The sequence below is a fragment of the Talpa occidentalis genome, unplaced genomic scaffold, assembly GCF_014898055.3.
Source record: "Talpa occidentalis isolate TD23 unplaced genomic scaffold, MPIMG_talOcc4v2.1, whole genome shotgun sequence".
Classification (NCBI taxonomy): Eukaryota; Metazoa; Chordata; class Mammalia; order Eulipotyphla; family Talpidae; genus Talpa; species Talpa occidentalis.
Window position 1 is genome coordinate 116,319,982 of NW_026555331.1, and position 20,614 is coordinate 116,340,595.

General features: G+C 35.4%; 1 protein-coding gene across 4 annotated transcripts in view; it reads left to right on the top strand.

The window, feature by feature from the left end:
• The window catches only part of CACNA2D1 (calcium voltage-gated channel auxiliary subunit alpha2delta 1), a 415,589-nt gene that overhangs the window by 295,785 nt on the left and 99,190 nt on the right, over nt 1–20,614 (top strand). For all 4 annotated transcript variants that reach the window (XM_054692495.1, XM_054692492.1, XM_054692493.1 and 1 more), the window contains exons 7-10: nt 108–239; nt 14,587–14,656; nt 17,092–17,142; nt 19,409–19,508. In XM_054692495.1, the coding sequence (XP_054548470.1) occupies nt 108–239; nt 14,587–14,656; nt 17,092–17,142; nt 19,409–19,508 (353 nt within the window). The remainder of the gene's footprint in view (nt 1–107; nt 240–14,586; nt 14,657–17,091; nt 17,143–19,408; nt 19,509–20,614) is intronic.

The following is a 20,614-nucleotide window of genomic DNA, read 5'->3' on the forward strand; positions in this document are numbered from 1 at the left end:
AGTAGTAACACATGGAAATGTATAACATGATGTTGCAAATATGTGAGAACAGATTCAGTTTTTAATTACACATTTGAATTAATTGAATTTTCCTTTTTTGTTATTAGCAACAATTGTGTTAAATGAACTCAACTGGACGAGTGCCTTAGATGAAGTTTTCAAAAGAAATCGAGATGAAGATCCTTCATTGTTGTGGCAGGTATTTGGTAGCGCCACCGGCCTGGCCCGTTACTATCCAGGTAAGCGCTTAGTGATTCAGTAGGTGACAATGAAATTGCAAGTCCAGCCCTGATATTCCTTGAGAACATACCGTTACTTCCTGTTACCTAGTAAGAAGATGTTCGTCACACTACTTGATAAGGAGATATTAACCCTCCTTCCGTGGCGCTAATGGAAAAAAAAAAAAAAAACAATTTAAACCAAAACATCTGAAAAACAACTGGTTTGGTTATGCTTGGTGTGAGGCCAGCTTCAGTGAGCATGAGAGATGCTGTTAGGTGTTTGCCTATGACTTGAGGTTTTCATGAATCCTGAAACAATTGTGATGACTCCAGTGCTCAGCCTGGACCAAGTTGTGAGTCACATTAGAGAACTGAATAGAATTTTTAGCACTTATTTGAATAGTTCTTTCAGACTTCAAGTCTGTATTTGAAATTTGTATCAAAACAGGTGATGATTTTAATCAGTGGATGCTCCTTTGATAAAATGAGCGTGGCAAGCAATAAAAATAAATTTCAAGGAAAATAGAGCTTCCTTATACATGAGCTTGCATTAATTCTGAGGGCATCTCAGGGATGATATGGTCAATGAATATTAATATGTTTACCAAATTAAGATGAATAAAGTCCTGTTATAATACCCCTTATTCTTGTACAGGAAGGGAATGAAAACTAAAACAAAAATGAAAGTTCTATCTTGTACATCCTTAGAACCTATTGAAAATGTTTTAAATGAAATGTTTGTGGGCATGTTCAACTTTTCCACTCTTCAGAATAGCTTATTAGTGGATCGGAAGTGGGCCTTCTGCCTGCTGCAAACACTCTGACTTTCAATGTAGGGAACTGAACTTCAATACATGTCTGGCCAAGTATGGAGGCAAATGCTGGCTGTGGTCTGCCTCCCTTCCTGTTAGGAGGTTTGAGGCTTTTATAAATGAAGGAAATGTGGAGTGAAGCGGGACTGGGTGAGATAGGGGAGGTGTGGAGTTCCAATTGCACAAATGTGGTGGTTCATGCTTCTTTCTAGGTTGTATGCTTATTTGGGGGGAGCTTAGCATGTGCTCCGCGGGGGATTTGAAGGTTTTGATGATATAAGGTTACTCCTGGTAATCTTCTAGAACCTGCTTCAACTATTTTCTGTTGTTCACACGTTGAGTACCTTGCAAAAACAAGCTGGCCAAAGTTTGTGAAAAAGGAGGAGGGAAGACACTAAGGGAGAGGAGAACATTGAGCTTGCTTTGAACATTCCTTGTGAGATAGGCTTGGACTTTGCAAAACAGTTTCTGATTACAGTTCAATCTGAGAAGCAAAATGTGTTTTGTTTCTTGAAGACATGGTCTGAGTTATAGGAGACGTGATAGGTCATGTGGCTTTACCAGCTACAAATGTATAAGAGAAATCTCCTTGATTTTATTTTTTTTTTTATAATTTTGGATTTTTTTTTTTTTTATTTTATAGAGGCATGTTTATTTATTTATTTATTTGTTTGTTTGTTTGTTTGTTTTGTTTACACATGCACTGGGTACAGCCAGAAGCACGGGAGGGTGAGAGAATTCACCAGAGCCAGAGCGGGGAGCAGAGCAGGCAGAAGGACCAAAGTACACTGCTGAGGGGAACAGCGGGCGGCAGGAGAGGTCTGCGCGCCATGTGGGACCCTCCTCTGGTGGCCGGGGAGCAGCCGGGGATCGAACCAGCGCCGTAGAGGCCGCGGGCAGGTTCGCAACCGAGCGCTCAACCGCTGCGCCACCGGGGAGGCCCTCTCCTTGATTTTAACAAGTAGAAAGTTTGCTTATGTTTCGCAAATAGCATTATTCACCGTAAAATATTACAACAATGAAAAGGGGTCCAGTAGAAATTAGATGGCACTAGCAATGAATAAAATATGTGGGCTGCTCCCCGGCCACCGGAGGAGGGTCCCACATGGTGTGCAGACCTCTCCTGCCACCCGCTGCTCCCCTCAGCAGTGTACTTCGGTCCTTCTGCCTGCTCTGCTCCCCGCTCTGGCTCTGGTGAATTCTCTCACCCTCCCACACTCCTGACTGTACCCAGTGCTTGTAAAAATAAATAAATAAATAAATAAATAAATAAATAAATAAATAAATAGATAAATAAATAAACAAATAAATAAATAAATCTTTAAAAAAAAAATATGTGGGCATCATCAGACTGTATAGCAGTCAAATGAGATGAGGACATATGTGTCAGGAAATTGAAGATTTTAGTGTATAAGATATGTTTATGCAAAAGCATGTTTTAAACATATTTAATCTTTTTTTTTGTAGTTTAAAGACTTTTAAGATGAAATTTGTCTTTAAAATTTCTCATTAGACCATACATTCTCCTCTCCTTTTTACCATTTTGATACAAGCTTAATAGCGTATAGTGACTCATCCCTGATTACTGTCTATGAAAGCAAGGTCAAAAAATCCCCTTTAAATATTGTTAATTACACTACCTATAAGTGAAAATAGGGTATAGATGATTTTTACATAACTGGATTTTCATATAATAAGACTTAGAACTCAGGCTATAAGTGTCCTCACTTTCCTGAGCTTTAGTCATCAAAGTTGGAAAACATGAACACTAAAAACTCCTCAGATTGTCCTCTGATAGTTATTGTGATCATTCAGCTAATATCATGGCAAGTACTTTGAAAATACAAACAATAGTCCTTCTCATAAGAGTGAATGCTAATGAGAATATTTTTGCCTAAATACAGTTTTCTCATAATGTGAGAAATGGAGAAAATAACTGTGGTTACAATCAGATGACAAGGAAGCTGATTTAGAAATGGGGGCGGATCTACACAGATGAGGAAATGGCAGTAACAAGCTGATGGGCTTGATCAGAACATGGAGCTTTTAGCCTATGGCCTTACTGAAATCAGTTCTATGCAGGGTTGCTAGATAAAATTTAGGCTGTCCAGTTAAATTTGAATTTCAGGTAAGCAACTAAGAATTTTTTAGTATAAGTATGCAATTTTTGGAAGTATACTAAAAAGTATTTTTAATCAATATATAATGGGGTATCTTATATTTCATTTTTGATGAATCTGAAAACCTTATCTCCCAGTCACTGAGTTTCTACATTTGTAATATGGGAAAATTACCTTTCCCATCACATTACATAATTGTCATGAGGATCAGACAAAATTTATTCCATCCATTAATCCAAATGTAAAATGTTAAAATTATCTTTTTTAATTCCATAAACTACCTTTATAAAATGTTTGTCATAGTTATTGAAAACAAAGCAGTTTGCACAAACTAGAACCCTCTAACTTGGAATAAATTTTTCAGCATGGAGATGTTATTTAGATAGGAACAAAACATATGGTGTGAGTGGGTCAAGTATGTACCTTATAGCCAAAATGTAAGTGCACTTCCACCACTTGATATGTTGGTATCCTTTGAAGACCCTCACTGACCTCTGCTGGGAGACATTGAGGATATAATGTTTAAATTGTGGGATTGCTAAGAAAATGAAAAAAAATTAAATATGGTCCTTAGCATATTGCCTCCCAGTTGGGGAAGGTCAAGGGTAGTTCACAATCTCATGAATTCCATTTATCAGATTAACTACATGGAAACACTCCTGGCTCCAAGTAATGAGGTCTCTAGAGCTGACTTACTATAAAGGCACCTTTCCAGAACTGATTTTGAAAAGCATTTTTTTGGTGATTTAGTGGAGATCTCAAGTGTGAGTCATTGCCTGTTTTCTAGTTTGGTCGATATGTGTAGAAATAAACTCTATCTCCTTTTCTTCTCTACTTCCTTTTTTCTTTTCCTTTGCCTTCTCTTTCTCTATTCCTCCCTTTTCCCCTTTTCTCTGCAGTTTATAAAGTAGGTAGACTGTGTGATAACAAAAGGATCATTACACTGGAGGAAAGAGAGACTCTTGTCATAGTAAAACCATCAGCATAGTTTGTGCTTTCATAGTCATAGCAGAGACTGTTTCTTTACCAGTGAGTTGAGATAATTAGAGAAGATCATTTTATAGGGCAGATGCTAATATTATCTACTTATATGTCTAAGCCATTGGCATTTGCTAAGTCCACAGTCCATTTTGTGGGCTAGTTGGGATGGCTTACCCTACACTCAGAGTTAGCTTCATGACATAGCTGATATTGATACCCGTGTCGACTGACATCTTTGAGTAGTACTGACGGGGAAAATAGTTTAATTTGAGTGTTTTTCTTCAGAAGCTTTTAATTGATTTATGTAAATTAACTTTAAACCCATTAAAACTGTTTCTAAGTGCTATCAAATTTGTGAATTTGTGCATCATAAAAACTGTAGGCACAAACTACTCATTTCACCTATTAGCGTCTCCTTAAATTGTACCAATTACTACAGTAATTGGGATTGTAATTAGGAATTAGAGGCCCACTGAAATGCCAATGTAGGAATCACTTATTCTTTTTAAATAATTAGTTGCATTTTTTAAAAAAAGAAAATGCAAAGCTGCTTCATGTGACTTTTACTTAGTTTCTTATTAATCACTTGTTCTGTCTCTGCCCTCATTTGTTCATTTTTAAAATATGGGATTACAGTAAGGGAAACTAATGTATGGTGAGTTAGTGTTAAACATACCTCTGGGAGACATTCCCTTGTTATATCTGCTAAGATATTGCTAGAATAAAATTTAAAAGAACCTGTGTACAAATTACATGAGCACCGTATTTTTCCATATGAATAAGTAATTGTTCTTGAGTTGTTTAACACTTTTTAAAAACTAGTTCAAAGTGTTTTAAACATCATCCTAACACTTATGGTATTTATAGAAGTAGTACTTTCAGTGATCAGTGACCTTAAAAGCTGCAGATTATTAAAAATATTTGTTTATTAATAGAGACAAGGTTTAACTATAAATGTATTTTATTAAAGTGGTTGCTTGCTTTTCAAAAAACTTTAAAATGAAGTGATCGGTCCTTTTCTATGCTAATAATTATTCAAGTTCCGTGTTTTAGTTAAGATTAGTCTTAGCTACCAATTAAAGAAAATGCAATGACAACTGTGATATGAACAATATGGAAGCTTGTTCCTCAAGACAAAGAATGTGAGTTGCACAGACCCAGCTGATAGGGAAGCTACACATATAAGTAACCACATGCCTAACTTATTTCTAAGTCATCCTCTCAGTTTGAGTGACCTCTACTGAAGGCCCACCACTGTGGGACAAGAATGGCATCTCCCCTCTTTTATTTTTTTTAATTTAAGATTTATTTATTTATTTATACAAGAACCAGGGTACATGCCAAATGCGCGGGGGGGTGAGAGGATTCAACAGAGACAGAGTGGGGAACAGAACAGGCAGACTGACGAAATACACTGCTGAGAGGAGCAGCAGGCCAGACAGGAGTGGTCTGCCGCTCCATGTGGGACCCTTGCCCCGGCCGGCAGGGAATGAACCTGCACTGCAGAGGCTGCAGACAGTTTCACAGCACTGTGCTCAACTGCCTGAGCCACCAGGGAGACCCAGCTCCCAGCTTTTAAAGGGCATTTCTTGGAAGTCACACAAAACCTTTCCTCTTATGTGTCAGTGGGCAGAATTGAAGAGGTGATGATCACAGTTAAGTGCAAGGTTGCCATAGACATGGCTACAAAAGCAGGAACTATGCTAAGTGAGAAGGGGAGAAGAGAACCTGGAAGACAAAAACATCTCTATCACGGTTACTCTAGGAAAGTTTGCGTTATAAAATAATTTGTTTCTGCTCAGCATTAAATTTCAATCTGATGAGGGAGTTAAAATTTATACATATTAAAGTTTAGGTTACATTACAACTAAATGCCTAAATGCCAAATGAATCAGATAGACTATAGCAATAGATTTTTACTGCAGGAGTTTTGAGAAAGATGAGGTAATTATAGACAATAGTCTTGGGAGAAGCTTATGAGCTATGGATTGAAATTCAAGCCACTGAAGAAGAAAATCTTTCTAGAGGGAAGAAAGACACAAATTAAAAAACTGGGAGTTGAATAAATACTGTTGGAGGCTACTTAGCCCAGCTAATCTAATTGATTGTTGCAAAAGAAGAGTGATATCAAATCAAAGTTTATTAATAGCAGATTATGGGGCTTTAAATGTCAGTATGATTTGTCTGGGATTTAATGTGTAGAAAAATATGGCCAATATTTTGGCCGTGGAATACTGTGTTTAAAGCAATTTTTTATCTTAATTGGAAGGACAAATATTTTGAGAACCTTGATCAGAAGGCACATTATTATAATGATCAGGTGTGAGTTTTAAAGATTTGAACATGCCAAACAAGAATTACATAGGAGGAAAGCCTTAGATATAAAAAACAATACCAGAAAACTTACAAAAATAGATTGATGTATCTATTGAAAAATGATTACCACTATAGTGTTAACACCTTCATCACATAATTTCCATTTTTATTTTTTGTGGCAAGAACATTTAAAATCTATTAACAATTTTCAAGTATATAACACGGTATTTTTAGAGTCACATGCTGTATATTGGATCCCCGAATCTTATGTATGTTTTAACTGGATGTGTGTTGTCTTTGACCAGTAACTCCTATCTCCCCAACCCCTCAGCCCCAGCCACCGCCCTTCTCTCTGTCTCTGGGTTTGACTTTCTTAGGTTCCACATAAAAGTGAGCTCATACAGTAATTGTCTGGCTTACTTCATTTAGCCTTTGAGTAAGTGCATCAGATCAAGATATTGCACACCTTAAATTACATGAGTTACATCTGAATTATATCTCAATAAAAAAGACAACATAAATAAAAATTACGAATCAATGAATTTAGTAACAGAGGTTATAAGGTAAGATAGCTGTAATTTTAAGTTTTTTTGGATATTAGAACATCCAGTAAATATCCATTTATTGAACTAAAATACTTAAAATTTCTATTTTGGAAGAAAAGTTGTAAGTTTAATTTAGAACAGGGAAATTTGAGATGTTGACAGAAAAATGCAGAGTAGTTCTAGTTATACCCAAGCATAGGATTTGCTTGATTATAGTCTATACATCACTTATATGGGGATACATTATTTATATAAAATATATGTACATTTTGAAGTTCTCAGATGATTCTGATTTATACACTTGTTGCATTTTGAATAGCCTCATTACTTATCTGAATATTTTTTATAAATAAGAGTTTTTATACTCACTTTGAATACTTTGAAATCAACTCTGGATGCAGTTAGGCATAAGTTTATTCAATGATTTTTTACATTGGTGACATGAGAGAGTAGTAAAATAGGATGCTATATGAAAATGGAAGTTGCATGTAATTTGATACTTCATCAAACATAAGAGAAAATAAGTATTATTAAAAATTTCAGCTCTTTTTAACTGCCAAAGGATAATTCATTCTGTTTCCTGTTCTTTTATATATTGCTAACTTTCTATACTTTCTGTAGAAAACTGCCCTCCAGTTTCAGTAAATACAGTAGTCTTTTCTGTGCAGTTTATTTTATGTTTGGTAAACTTTTTTGTCAAATTTCAGAAACTCATATCTCTTATGTACACCAAATATATTGTGAGAAATACATCATCACTGTTAACTGAACATTTGTTGACTTGCTAAAGCTGGAAACTAGTTCCTATAAAATAATAATTTGTTATTTTTATTAGTAATATATCACTATCATCTAATTGGATTTATTGGCTTACAAAAATAGGAATCTTTTTTTGTCAGAGTCCTTGTTTTTCTCTTTGTAGTGCATATCTGAAATTATTTTCTAATAAATCATCCTCCTCTTCTATTTCATAAACTGTGCCATGTTCAATTTTATTGCTGAACCTCAGCTAATGACTGCATATGGGCCAACTAAATGATTAAGTCTTTGTGTACCATTTACTTTATTGAGTGTTCCACTTATCCATACAACTTGTCTTGTTATCTACTATTCCTGCTGACAGATAAATAATCCTTTAAATTAAAGAAATTGTTTTATGTGAGTTATCTGGCTGCTGCAGGATTACCAGCAAATCACTTTATAATAAGGACTTTTATTTTAAAAACTATGGTGATTTATGCTTGACTATGATATTGTATACTCGCATATGGGCTTCTGTCACTTGTTTATCTAGAAGATAAAGAAGTATCTGGACATCCTAGAGATATCACAGTTACTCTCAAGCCAATGCAGTGATATCATCTGGGCATGAGAATCATTGCTCAGAATTAAAATTAAAACCCAAAAATTGTTTGATTAAGTCACTATAATGAAGTCTGAGCTGGGAGAAGGGAAAACTTTCTGAAGGGACCAAGGAATACTGAGTTTTCTAATATCAGTAAGAATTTTCTTCTGAAGACATTCACAGGTGGGTGAGACAGATTAAAACATTAAAATTCAGTGCAAAAAAGATATTCAATAAGTTTATTAAGAAGTTATCTGGAGCATGCCTTAGGTTAGCAGTTCTCTATAAAATTATAAAATCTAGTATTGTTCACTTAATGTCATTAGGCTGCCTTATAGTGGCAGTCACAGAATCCAGATTCCAGCTCAACCTGTGCATCTGGTTTTATCTCTTAGTGTATGCAATTCAGCCTTCATTATGTACCCTACATTGCCTTGGGCTATTTTATTTCTTTCATTTTTGTTTTATTTTCTACAGACCATCTTCTGTTTTCAAGTTTCTGTACACTTTGTTCCTAGAGCTCCTTCTCGGCTCCTCTGCATTATCTTTTCTGTCACTTCTGATTTTCATCTTTTGAGTCTCGCTATTTGTCTATTTTGTCAAAATTTTTTAAATAACTAGCTCTTGATTTCACTGATTTCATGTTTTTTCTCTATTTCTTTTACTTATACTCTAATTATTTCCCTCTTCTACTGAATTTTTATTTCAGTTTTATCTTTTCCCAGTTCCTCTAGTGTCAGCTTAGCTTTTTTTAATCAGTACTTTTTCTTGTACCCTGAGGTAGACCTTACCACTGAAAACTTCCCTCCTAGTAATGCTTTTGCTATATCTCTAGGGGTTGAGAAGTCATATATTCAGTATCATTTATTTCCAGGTATTTTTTTATACTTCACCTTTGAATTCCTTGCTGACCCAATAGCTGTTTGCTGCATGTGATTTATTCTCCACAAACTTATGGTTTTCCCCTCCTTCTTTTTTTGGTTGTTTTATGGTTTTATACCATTGTGATCCAGAAATAAACTAGATATTATTCAGTTTTTTTTATTAAATGATAGTTGTTTTATGTTCCAACATAGGGACAATCCTTGAGATTGTTGGTGAGCACTTGAAACGAATGTGAATTCTCTTGACCTATGGTGGGATGCTCTGTAAATACCTATTAAGTCCATTTCATATGACATTTTAAGGCCATTGTTTCCTTGTTGATAGTTTGGATAATCTGTATGTTACTATAGCAAGGGGTTGAAGTCCCCTTCTAGCCCGTTGCTCTCAGTATCTCCCTTTAGGTCTGTAATACTTTGTTTTGGTGTTCCTATGTTGGATGCATGTGTATTAATAGTGATATATCTTCTTGTATTGTTGCATTTATCATTATATAATATCCATCTTTGTCTCTTGTTTCCCATTTTTGCTGAAAGTTTATTGTGCCTGATATAAGTATAATTGCTTTCATTGTGTCTCTGGCACCTTGGCATGCATACATAACCTACATGCCATAACCTAATCAGTCTCATCCTGGACCTTGATTTGGGAGCCATGGTATGAGTCAGGGACTGTGGAGGGTAGTAGCTGGGTAGCAGCACTCAGATACTGGGAAATTTTGAGAGAAATATAATACACATTTATTGAATGCATTTTGGCTTTCAAAAGTCTAAAGTCTTTACCTTAGTTTGCAGTTCCTAGTTCCTAGCTATGACTAATCCTCCATGGGACATTACTGAACAAACTTAAAATAATGATCCATTTAACACCAGTTACATTAAGGCAGTAAGATTAGGGTTGGATTTCAAAGGCATTTTTGAGTATGTGACATTTCCTTTTGTTTTCTTTTCATGACACTAAAAATAGGAAGTCTTTCAGAATTAGAAAAATGTGCTTGTGGGCCTCCCCGGTGGCACAGCGGTTGAGCGCTGGGTTGCGAAGCTGCCCGCAGCCTCTGCAGCGCCAGTTTGATCCCCGGCTGCAACCCAGCCACCGGAGGAGGGTCCCACATGGCACGCAGACCTCTCCTGCTGCCTGCTGCCCACTGCTCCCCTCAGCAGTGTGCTTCGGTCCTTCTGCCTGCTCTGCTCCCTGCTCTGGCTCTGGTGAATTCTCTCACCCTCCCGCGCTTCTGACTGTACCCAGTGCTTGTATAAAATAAAACAAATCTTTGGGAAAAAAAAAAGAAAAAAGAAAAATGTGCTTGTACTTTTTCATTGGAAATGCAATTAGTTGTCATTTCAAATGGTATTTCTACCAAGAGACTCAGCCTTCAGTTCATCATTATGTGCTTTATTATTTCCTAACAGCAGAAATAAAAAAACTGATACTTTATTATTTTTAGACCTTATTAACCAAAAAAATGACTCTAAAATCTGCATATATTTCTCAGGAATATTTTTCTAACACATCCATATTCTGAGTTAATGTAGAGATAAATAGCTTTCTAAGTCAGTGGTTTGTTACTGATATACCAACCCCTAAATATCATGTGAAGTGGAATTGGACTCCAGTAGTTTTAGTTAAAACACACATGCATAGTTCATTTTTGATGGGGGGCATTTTGCATAAATGATCATTATCACCTTAAATGATGGGGTTCAGAAGTGTGACTCCTACTTTGTCTTTTCTCCTGTCATCACAAAATCTTATTGGAATGCAAAAGTGACATTTAAAATGAGCAACGTTTTCTTTTTGCAGAAATCTTAGAAACTGATTTCTCTCAAAACATGTAGCTTTCACTATTCATCATTATGAAACTTATTTCAAGGAATTGCAGTATGTGGTTATTATCCATTTTACTATTTCACCTTCTATAAATGAGCCTACATAAATAATGTACCATTTAAATTCCACAATGGAATTGTATAACAAATTAGTAGTATCATAAATGAAAGTACATTGTTTAATTTGAGTACCATGTAAATATTTTAATTTAACAAAATCAAGGGATTATTTCCCAAAAATAAATATCTCAGAAGATTTCTAAGAGATTATTAATATTTTTAAATATAAGATTTTAAAATCTAAAATTATAAGCTTCATTATAACTAAATGGTCCTGTTCATACTGTCAGTTATAGCTCTTTTTCTGTCTTGAAATACAAATTTTATGGAGCATAGTGATACAGTTCAATCTGATTAGCAATTATAGTAAGGACAGAAATTCTAGGTGAATGTGTTTTGCAAATAATTCAAAGATCTAATTTTAATGTGACTTTTAAATTCCAGTTTCATTAAACCATTTATCCAATTCATTGATTGATCATTTTCAATTCACGATGGTCATTTTTTTTTCAAAGAATCATTTATGTAGAACTGTGGTGTAGGCCAGCGAGAATCACCAGAGACAGAGCAGTGAACAGAACAGTGAACAGAAGCAGATACACTGCTAAGGGGAGCAATAGGCAAGACAGGAAAGGTCTGCTGTCCCATATGTGGAGATCAAACTCAAGTTGTAGTAGTGATAGTACTGAGACTTAACCCATAGGCCACCAGGGAGGCCTCATGGTGGTCATTCACATGGTGGTTGTGATAACTGATCTCACTTTTCTCATTTCACAGTGTGTTTGTATCTGTCTGAATCCAATCAGATTAGAGAAAGCACACAGTATTTTGAAGAGGGAAAGTCTATTTCTTAATTATTAGCTATATTGAATTGGAGTAATGAGGAGTTGGTTAGAAGTACAGTGGGTTTTACAAAATACAGGAATATCAGGTGTCATAATATATAGCCTTTTGGACATTAGAAATGCCAAGGACTGAAATGGAGTGACCAAGGAAGAATCTTCAATCTCCCAATGCCCACTGAGAGCCAGATCTTTTTTTATGCTCTTTTTTTTTTTCCCTTAAAGATATATTTATTTATTTGTACAAGCACTGGGTATAGTCAGAAGCACGGGAGGGCGAGAGAATTCACCAGAGTCAGAGCGGAGAGCAGAGCAGGCAGACTGACGAAGTATACTGCTGAGGGGAGCAGCGGGCATCAGGAGAGGTCTGTGCACCATGTGGGACCCTCACCCGGTGGCCAGGGATCGAACCGGCGCAGCAGAGGCTGTGAGGCGTTTTGCAACCCAGCGTTCAACCGCTGTGCCACCGGGAAGGCCCGAGAGCCAGATCTTATAGGTAACACAGTCATGGTCCACCATATTGCAGAGAATTCACTGCAACATCACACTGGAAGGATTTTCTGGATGCTCACAAGTACTTGATTTGAGGCACAAAAGTGCCTACAGGGCACTGCTGGCCATTAGGTTCTAAATGACCTGAGTGAACAGAAGCTGATGTAGACAAACTATTCACACAGAAGGGGTTGAAGTCTGAGGAATATGCAAGCAGAGTAGGTGCTGAACTCTGCAGCTAATTTGTGCTGCAGACGTCAGACACGAGGAAGGCTGCACATGCTTAAGTGTCTCTGAGCAAACAAACCAGAAACAGAAAGCAAAAACCCTTTTGGCATTCATTGTGTCTCTTGCATCAGCTACTAAACAGGATTAAAATTGTGCTTGATGGTAAAATGAAAATATTTACAGGGCCCAGATCCATTTTCATAGAGGAAAAAATGTTGAATTTGGAGCTGAGAGGCAATAAAATGAGTCCAACAGTGTACTGAAAGTAGGATACAGTTTAAATTTTTTATTACTAAGGTCTTAACTTGAAGGATCAGATAGTGTAGATCAATAGTTGACAGTGAGCAGATGTGTCTGCCAGTGTGCTTGTTGTTTAATTCCAGTGCTAACATAAAAAGAATAAAAAGTGGTGTTTGATCTTACTGTAATTTTCCACAAAAGAAAGGTGAAAGAATTAAAGTAAATTTGCCATTTCAGTGGCATTAAGTATCAGTAAATGGTTGTTGGGGGCATGCTATATTTAAACTTTCATATGAATGTGAGTAATCATTTAAAATAAGTCATTTTATATATAGCCACTAATAAGAACAAAATTTCACAATCCAGGAGAGACTCAGTAGTACATATTTTTTTTTTATAAATTTTAATTGGTTAATTTAGATTAATTGCCTAATAAACCTGATTCTTGGTTAAGTTCTCCAAAATATCCATCACGTCTCAAAATAAAGAAGAGGGCAAAACATGTTGTTAGGTCATAAACAATATTAGAAGTTAATCACTTCCACCACAAGTCATTTGTGCATCAGTGCTTAAAGAGAGAACTTCAGCATTAAGTTATTATCAATTCATCAACATTTATTGTTCTTCATTGGTTCTAAGGGAGGGAGTGTGTGTGTGTGTGTGTGTGTGTGTGTGTGTGTGTGTGTAACTTTGTTAAGCTTTTTTAATTAAATATAGATTTAATTAGATCTAAGTTAATTGCATTTAAAAAGCAATGCAGTTAAAGGACTTTTGTGATTACTGCAAAATGATAGAAATTCTGAAACTAAAAAAAATCTATACTTGAATTACTTCAGATCATTCAAATAAATTTAAGGAAAACTTTGTGGGGTTATTTCAATTACATTTTTACTTTTTAATTTTAACATGGATAGGCCATTATAAAACTAATCAGGTTAAAAATAAACCAGAAGGAGAAAGACAGATACCAGATGGTTTTACTCGTACTGGAATATATAGAAACAAAAGAAAAAGTCAGGAAACAATACAGTAAGCACAAAACACCAACCCTAGAAATCTGACTGTAAAATTGAGGCTACTAGAGAGTGAAGGAGAGGATGGTGGGAATTGTTGAGGGGGTTCAATGAACTATAGTGAGGACTATGGTGCCTTGGTGGTAGGTGTGGTGTGTAACATACCTGGAGAGGTGAGATCCTATTTTCTAGATTATAGTGTTCTAAACCAGTGTTACCTTAGTAAATTTTTTTAATGTGCTATTATAACATTGCAAGAAAAACAGTATTTACAGAGCTAGGTAGTTTTTTGTTATGGAAAGAAAATACAAGAATGAAATAATTCAAAATACAATTACCATTAGAGGTAAATACATTTTCTTTTAGGGTAAATATTTCTGTTAGTAGAGTGGAAAGAATATGTAACCTTGGACATATGTAAGTTACCAACCAGGAAAATAACTATATCTACAAATTATTTCTGAAATAGTGTGGAAAAAACATTGGCTTAAGTTGATTTTGTTTTTTTGCATTGTTGTGTGTTAAGAGCACAAAAATGATATCTCCCATTTTAGAATCTTTTTAGACATGTGGAATGTGTCTGTAGTGTTCTGTGACTTTTAAGTAGTCTTTTCATAGATTATATCTAATTTTTTAATGTAAGTTGTTATGTTTTGTTTTTAGCTTCCCCGTGGGTTGATAACAGCAGAACTCCAAATAAGATTGACCTTTATGATGTACGCAGAAGACCATGGTAAGTATTTTCTGTTGTTTTGAAAAGATTAAATAGACACAATTAGATTAAATGTTTTGCTAAAAATTTGGTGAGCATCTTTGCATTTTAAGGATGACTGCTATCTAAAAGAGCTCTGGTGGGGTTTTTTATGTAAATAAATAAATACAATTTAAGGTAAATGAAGAGGATGAGTTCAAGTGGGCAACAATAATGGATATTGTTTAAATAATGAATGAAATGCATTTCAAATAGATTATTTCAAGTTTTCTATTCAATTTCATCTGCAAGCCTCTTTAGCTGCTGGGGATTTGTACTGAAAGACTCCTAGTTTGCCTGGAGTAGACTAGCAGAATATGTTGGTTGAGTAGCAAATGATTTGCCTCTGGTAGTGAACTAATGAGAACAGGCCCCAAGGTAAGAGCTGCCTCGTAGTTACAGTCATATAGGTTATGTTTTATTTTTGCAAAAAGAAGTTTTATTTATTTCTCAAAGCAAGTTATTTTCTTAAGATAAAACTTGAAAAATACTGATAACTCATAATTACAGTCACTGCCAAACAACTGTTAAACTTGCATATTTTATTTGAGTTTTTAAAAATGTATTTAATGTGTTGGCGTATCTTTTTAAAATAAGTTCATATTATATACCGTGTACTGCTTTGTAACCTCTGTTCATGCCTATGCTTCTGAGTGCCTGTTCGCACTGTTGTCCCACACATTACCTTATTTTTTCCTTCAAAAAGGTGATATGATAATTTAGGAAATTCCCTGTTACTGAACCTTAAGATTGTTTCTTTTTTTGCTAGAGTTCAGACTAACTGTAATATAGATAATGACTCATTCAGTGGAAATGCATTTAAAGTTTTCAGATACCTCGTTAAAGTCCCAGTTTCCATTTACATGAGCAGTCACTGTATACAACAATCCACGTTGTTGGTCCACATGCTATTCTTGTTAACATTTCTCCAAGTGTGGTGACTGTGCCGCCTTGGCTTATTGAATCAAGGCAGAGACTGTGACATCACATAGTTGGGTTCAGGAACTAATCATTTAGGGAGAAGCTTAGAAGCAAGATGCCCAGAAGAGGCAAACTATCTTGTCCCCTCCTTTTCCCATGAGAGACATGCCAGGACCTCTGTTAAGATGCTAGATATGAATTTGAATCATCACCCATTGAAATATCCAGGCAACTCTGCCTCTTTACCTTTTTAGAGAAATAAACTTGGGTTCAAGTTAAAAAGTCAGTTTCAGGAGTAGATAATAATTGTGCTGAAAACTAATGTTTTCTGAAACATGTTGTCTGACACCTGAAAACTAATAGGTAATGAAGTGACCTAGCAGATTTCTGGGAAGTGAGATTAAGAGTCTTTGGCAAGGAGGACTCAGATGACTGACTAGAAGGTTGAGTTCAGATGCAAATGCCCCTGGCTCCTGTCTGTGGTCAGGCATCTTGTTTGTTTGTTTTTAAAGATTTACTTATTTACTCATACAAGAACTGGGGTACGGGCCAGAGATGCGGTGGGGGTGATGAGAGGATTCACCAGAGACAGAGTGGGGAACAGAACAGGCAGACTGACTGAAATACACTGCTGAGAGGAGCAGTGGGCGAGACAGGAGAAGTCGGCTGTGCCATGTGGGTAGCTCCCTGGCTGGCTGGGGATTGAACTCATGCTGCAGGGGCTGTGGATAACTTCATAATGCTGTGCTTAACCCTTTGTGCCACCAGGGAGACCCTGTGGTCAGGCATCTTGAACTTTTGTGATTTTTCACTTGCAGTCAACTTTGTAATTGCTGAACTATCAAAATAAAACTCTTAGAATTGCTTTAAAATGAGGATTCTGAAACCTAAAGTTGAATTTGAGAATCAGCATTTTGAATCGAATCTCCAGGTGATTCTAGATATTGTAAGGTTTGAGAAACAGCTTCCACTTAAAAAAACAGTAAAACTTAATATTATATTCTGTTTTTAATTACTGATTTGTATTTCCTTTCCATCGCTTTTGCAGATTCCTACCCACTTACTATTTTTGTGTTTACTTTTTGCATTTAAAAGTGTGACCAGTTCTACTATTATTGAGAGAATGAGTTTTACAACCTCTGGTCAACAAATTGGAGTTACAGATAACTTTTTCCAGGAGAAATATACTTCCACAGATATTTCATTGCTCCTAATGTTAAAAACCTCATTTCTTATTCTTTTGTTTTTTTTTTTTAATAACTATCTCAAAACAAACTTTAAGTATTATATAACTGATGTCTCTGCTCTTAAGTTAAATGTCTTTCTAAAATTGATGTTGCAGAATTATGATTGAGAGAGCTCAATGGGATACTGAGATTGTATGGGATAGTTCTGCTTAGAAAATACCTAACTCAGAGATCAGTATATATTAGTTCAACAAATACATATGTTTGATCTTCTGCAGGAGAACAGTATTGATACGATCTTTGTTTCAGGTACATCCAAGGAGCTGCATCTCCTAAGGACATGCTTATTCTGGTTGATGTGTAAGTAATTAAATCTTATTTACATACTGAGAATATTAGAGGACTTACACATATTAGCAATATGTTGGGATTGATAAAGGTTAATAGGTGGGAAAAAAAAAAACAAAAACTGAATAGTTATGATGCCTTTCATATCAAAAAAGTTATAACAGTACTGAAAACGCTATTACTGAAAATAAGAAGCTTCTATATCATAGTTAAAAATTATGGCATGGTTCTATAGTCTTAAGCATTTTGAAAAATTACTTATTTGCTTTCAACCTTTTACTTTGTAGGTTAAACACTATTAAAGTACATGATTACTGTCTAAGCAATTTCTGCTACAAAAAGTAAAATCATATATTTGCACTTAGTCATTAATGATTGAAATAACTTTTAGGGATTTTGTCACAAATTATGTAAATATTAAGCATATTGAATGTCAGCACTGAACTGTTTTCAAGGGAAATGATATGCTAGAAAGAAATTTAAGAGTTTTTACATTGGTCATTTTGCTGATTACATTGATTCATGTAAGGGGTGTGTTCGAGCAATCTTCTAATAAGATTGAAGATGAAATTGAGAAATGTAGAATAGAATAAATCTTCTTAAAGAGTTAGATTTAAATATCAATACCAAGGAATTAAAAACACGACTATAGAATGCTTGTTATTTTCTCTAAATAACAAGCATTTATTTTTCTAAATAAAAATGCATTTGTTAAAATGCATTTGTCACATCTTGTTTTAATTAAATTATTGTGGCGCTGGTATCCTATGTAATCCTTAATATTCTTAAATCTAAATGGTAATATCCCATTGGATATGAGATTAGGTCCATACATCTCATATTAAGGTCCTTAGAACCCACATGCATATCCTAAGATTGAAAACATTCATCAAATTGAAATGGTATTTTCTAAGTTATTTCCACCAAAATATATTGCTGGTCACTTCATTACAGTAAGAGACAAATATGATTAAGATGTTCTTGATCACAAAAGTACTTCACATATATTAGTAAAACCAAATATTCACAAAAAACTAAAACAATTATAGAAGGTAATACGCATATAGTATAAGACATTACCTCCCCCTGGGGAGGAGATAGCACTTGGATTTAAAGTGTCAAGAATGACTTTATTAAGTAGATAAAATTTGAATCCTTATGCTAAAATTTAACAAGTCAGGCATAGGAGAAGAGAGCAAAGAGAATGGAACTCAGGTTGAAGTATTGACAGAAGCAAAGTATGGGTGAGAACACCTGGGGGGAATCTATATTATGGAGGTAGAGGAAGGGAAGGAAAGAGAGTAAACTAGAGGCAGATTATGAAAGATTTTTTAATATAGCACTATTGAGATTGTTGGGCATTTAGTAGGAAATGGTGAGCTATTAACAGTCCATATTGGATCAAGGTATGTTTCTAGAATTTTCATCTATTGGCAATTAAGAGCTGGATGGGAATGACTCTTAGCCTAGCTCAAACTCTTCAGTAAGAAGACTGAGCCAGATTGGAGAGAGAATGGAGAGATGGCAATTGCCTTCTAGAGGTAGAATGAATACAGGAGATTATCTGAAGGGGTAGGGAGATTGAGAGGGACAAAGAAATTGAGCGAGTGAGATGTAGACAGTTTGCTACCAAGACTATCAATAGGAAAGAAACATTTCATTTTGAACATGAGCCTGTCGTTGTTTAAAAGCAGCTAGAAGTATAAAACTAGGGAAAAACATCAGGAGCTACAGATGTTGAAATGGGAGTTAGTTTCTTAGATATGAGCCCTACTAGGTCATGAAAGATCACAAAGTATGCAGAGTCAAAATATGGATACTAAACCTCAGAGAACATCCATTTTAATATACAAAGCAAGGCATTTGTCCACAATCCAGTATCACAATTGTTATACTACTGCATGGTTATTGGTTATCATGTCCAACTACAGACCCCCTAGTTCTCACTTGGGCTCACGTGGCTAACACAACCACTGTTAAGTATGTATTTCCTGGATAGGCAAATATGCCAGGTGTATTCATATTTTCTCAAAATTGTCACTTGTACAATTGTCATCATTGCAGTTGACATGTATACATTTTTTAGCTGGTCAAATAGACATGATTTATTTTCATTCTCAAAAATCTTAATTTCTCTATTAATTTTTTGGCAGGCAGTGTATTACTTGAATGTTATATAAATGATCTAGAGCCAGTCCTTAGGTTGCCTTTTCTTAAGCTTTCTGATATTGGTTAAATATGATGTTATTAACATGCATGGAACTTTTTCATTTTTTAGGAGTGGAAGTGTTAGTGGTTTGACACTGAAACTGATCCGAACATCTGTCTCTGAAATGTTGGAAACCCTCTCAGATGACGATTTTGTGAATGTGGCTTCAGTAAGTACGAGATGACTGCTTTCTTATTGAATAAATCTGCACCTTCTATTTCCCTTTGAGTTTAAATATTTTAGTGTTTCATCACAGGCTGAAATATTTCTGATCTATTATAAAACATGTCACTGAGCTATCCTGTCTTATTACTAGTTCTCCTATATTCTACACTTCCGTGCCAAGATCCTTTATGAATTTCTAAGGCGTTAATCCTGAGTGAAGTATTTGAAGAAATTAATATAAAGGAAAAACATTATACACAGTCTTCCTCAGTCAGAGGACTACAGAGGACATGACCCTCTGTACTCACTGAAACCACTGTAATTCCTAATAAGCAACAACTTGGCAGTTGCATGGTTAGATGGTAATTATCGACTAATTATAATGTTCATTTTCATATTGAACCCATCTTCGTATTGTATTGTTTTTAATTACTGCAAGAACCAGTAGGTATTTGAATGTGTTTTTTGTAAAACATCTTATTTCCCCAGAACCACCTTAGCCTTTCCTACTCGTAACTAGAGATGGCTGGAGCAGATGAACTCTCAGGTGAATGTAGGGCAAAATGAATGTCACCCTGTCTCACTTTGATGAATAGAATGCAGGCAAAAAAATTTATGTGGATATACTTGTGGAATCTAATTTCACCCTTGAAATAGTTACATTCATAGAGATGAAGATGAGTGAAGAAGAATTTGTGATGAGGTCATTTCATGTTGAATATGGGAAATGGATCTGTTCTGAAACCACTTTGGGGGAAGAAGTTAAAGCAGTTGATTGTCCCTTCAGTGGAAGAGTATTCCCAGGGGAGAAAGCTGCTAGTGGGGCTGGGTGTGATCGCTTGTCAGTCAGGGCTCCAGATAACTAGGTTAATAAAAAATACTAAGGAAAAAAGTTTATATTCATAAAATGCTTTTAGCAAGATATCCCTGGCTGTGGGTAATAACTGGAAATAGAACTGAGGAACAGTGAGACAAGACTTCCTAAATATTTCCCATAAATTATACCACTCATTGAATAATAAATTGGAGATACTTTGTCGTGTCAATACTCCCACTACACAACAAACATTACGAATCTGTTTTTGAAAATGCCTTTTATCTGGGACAGAG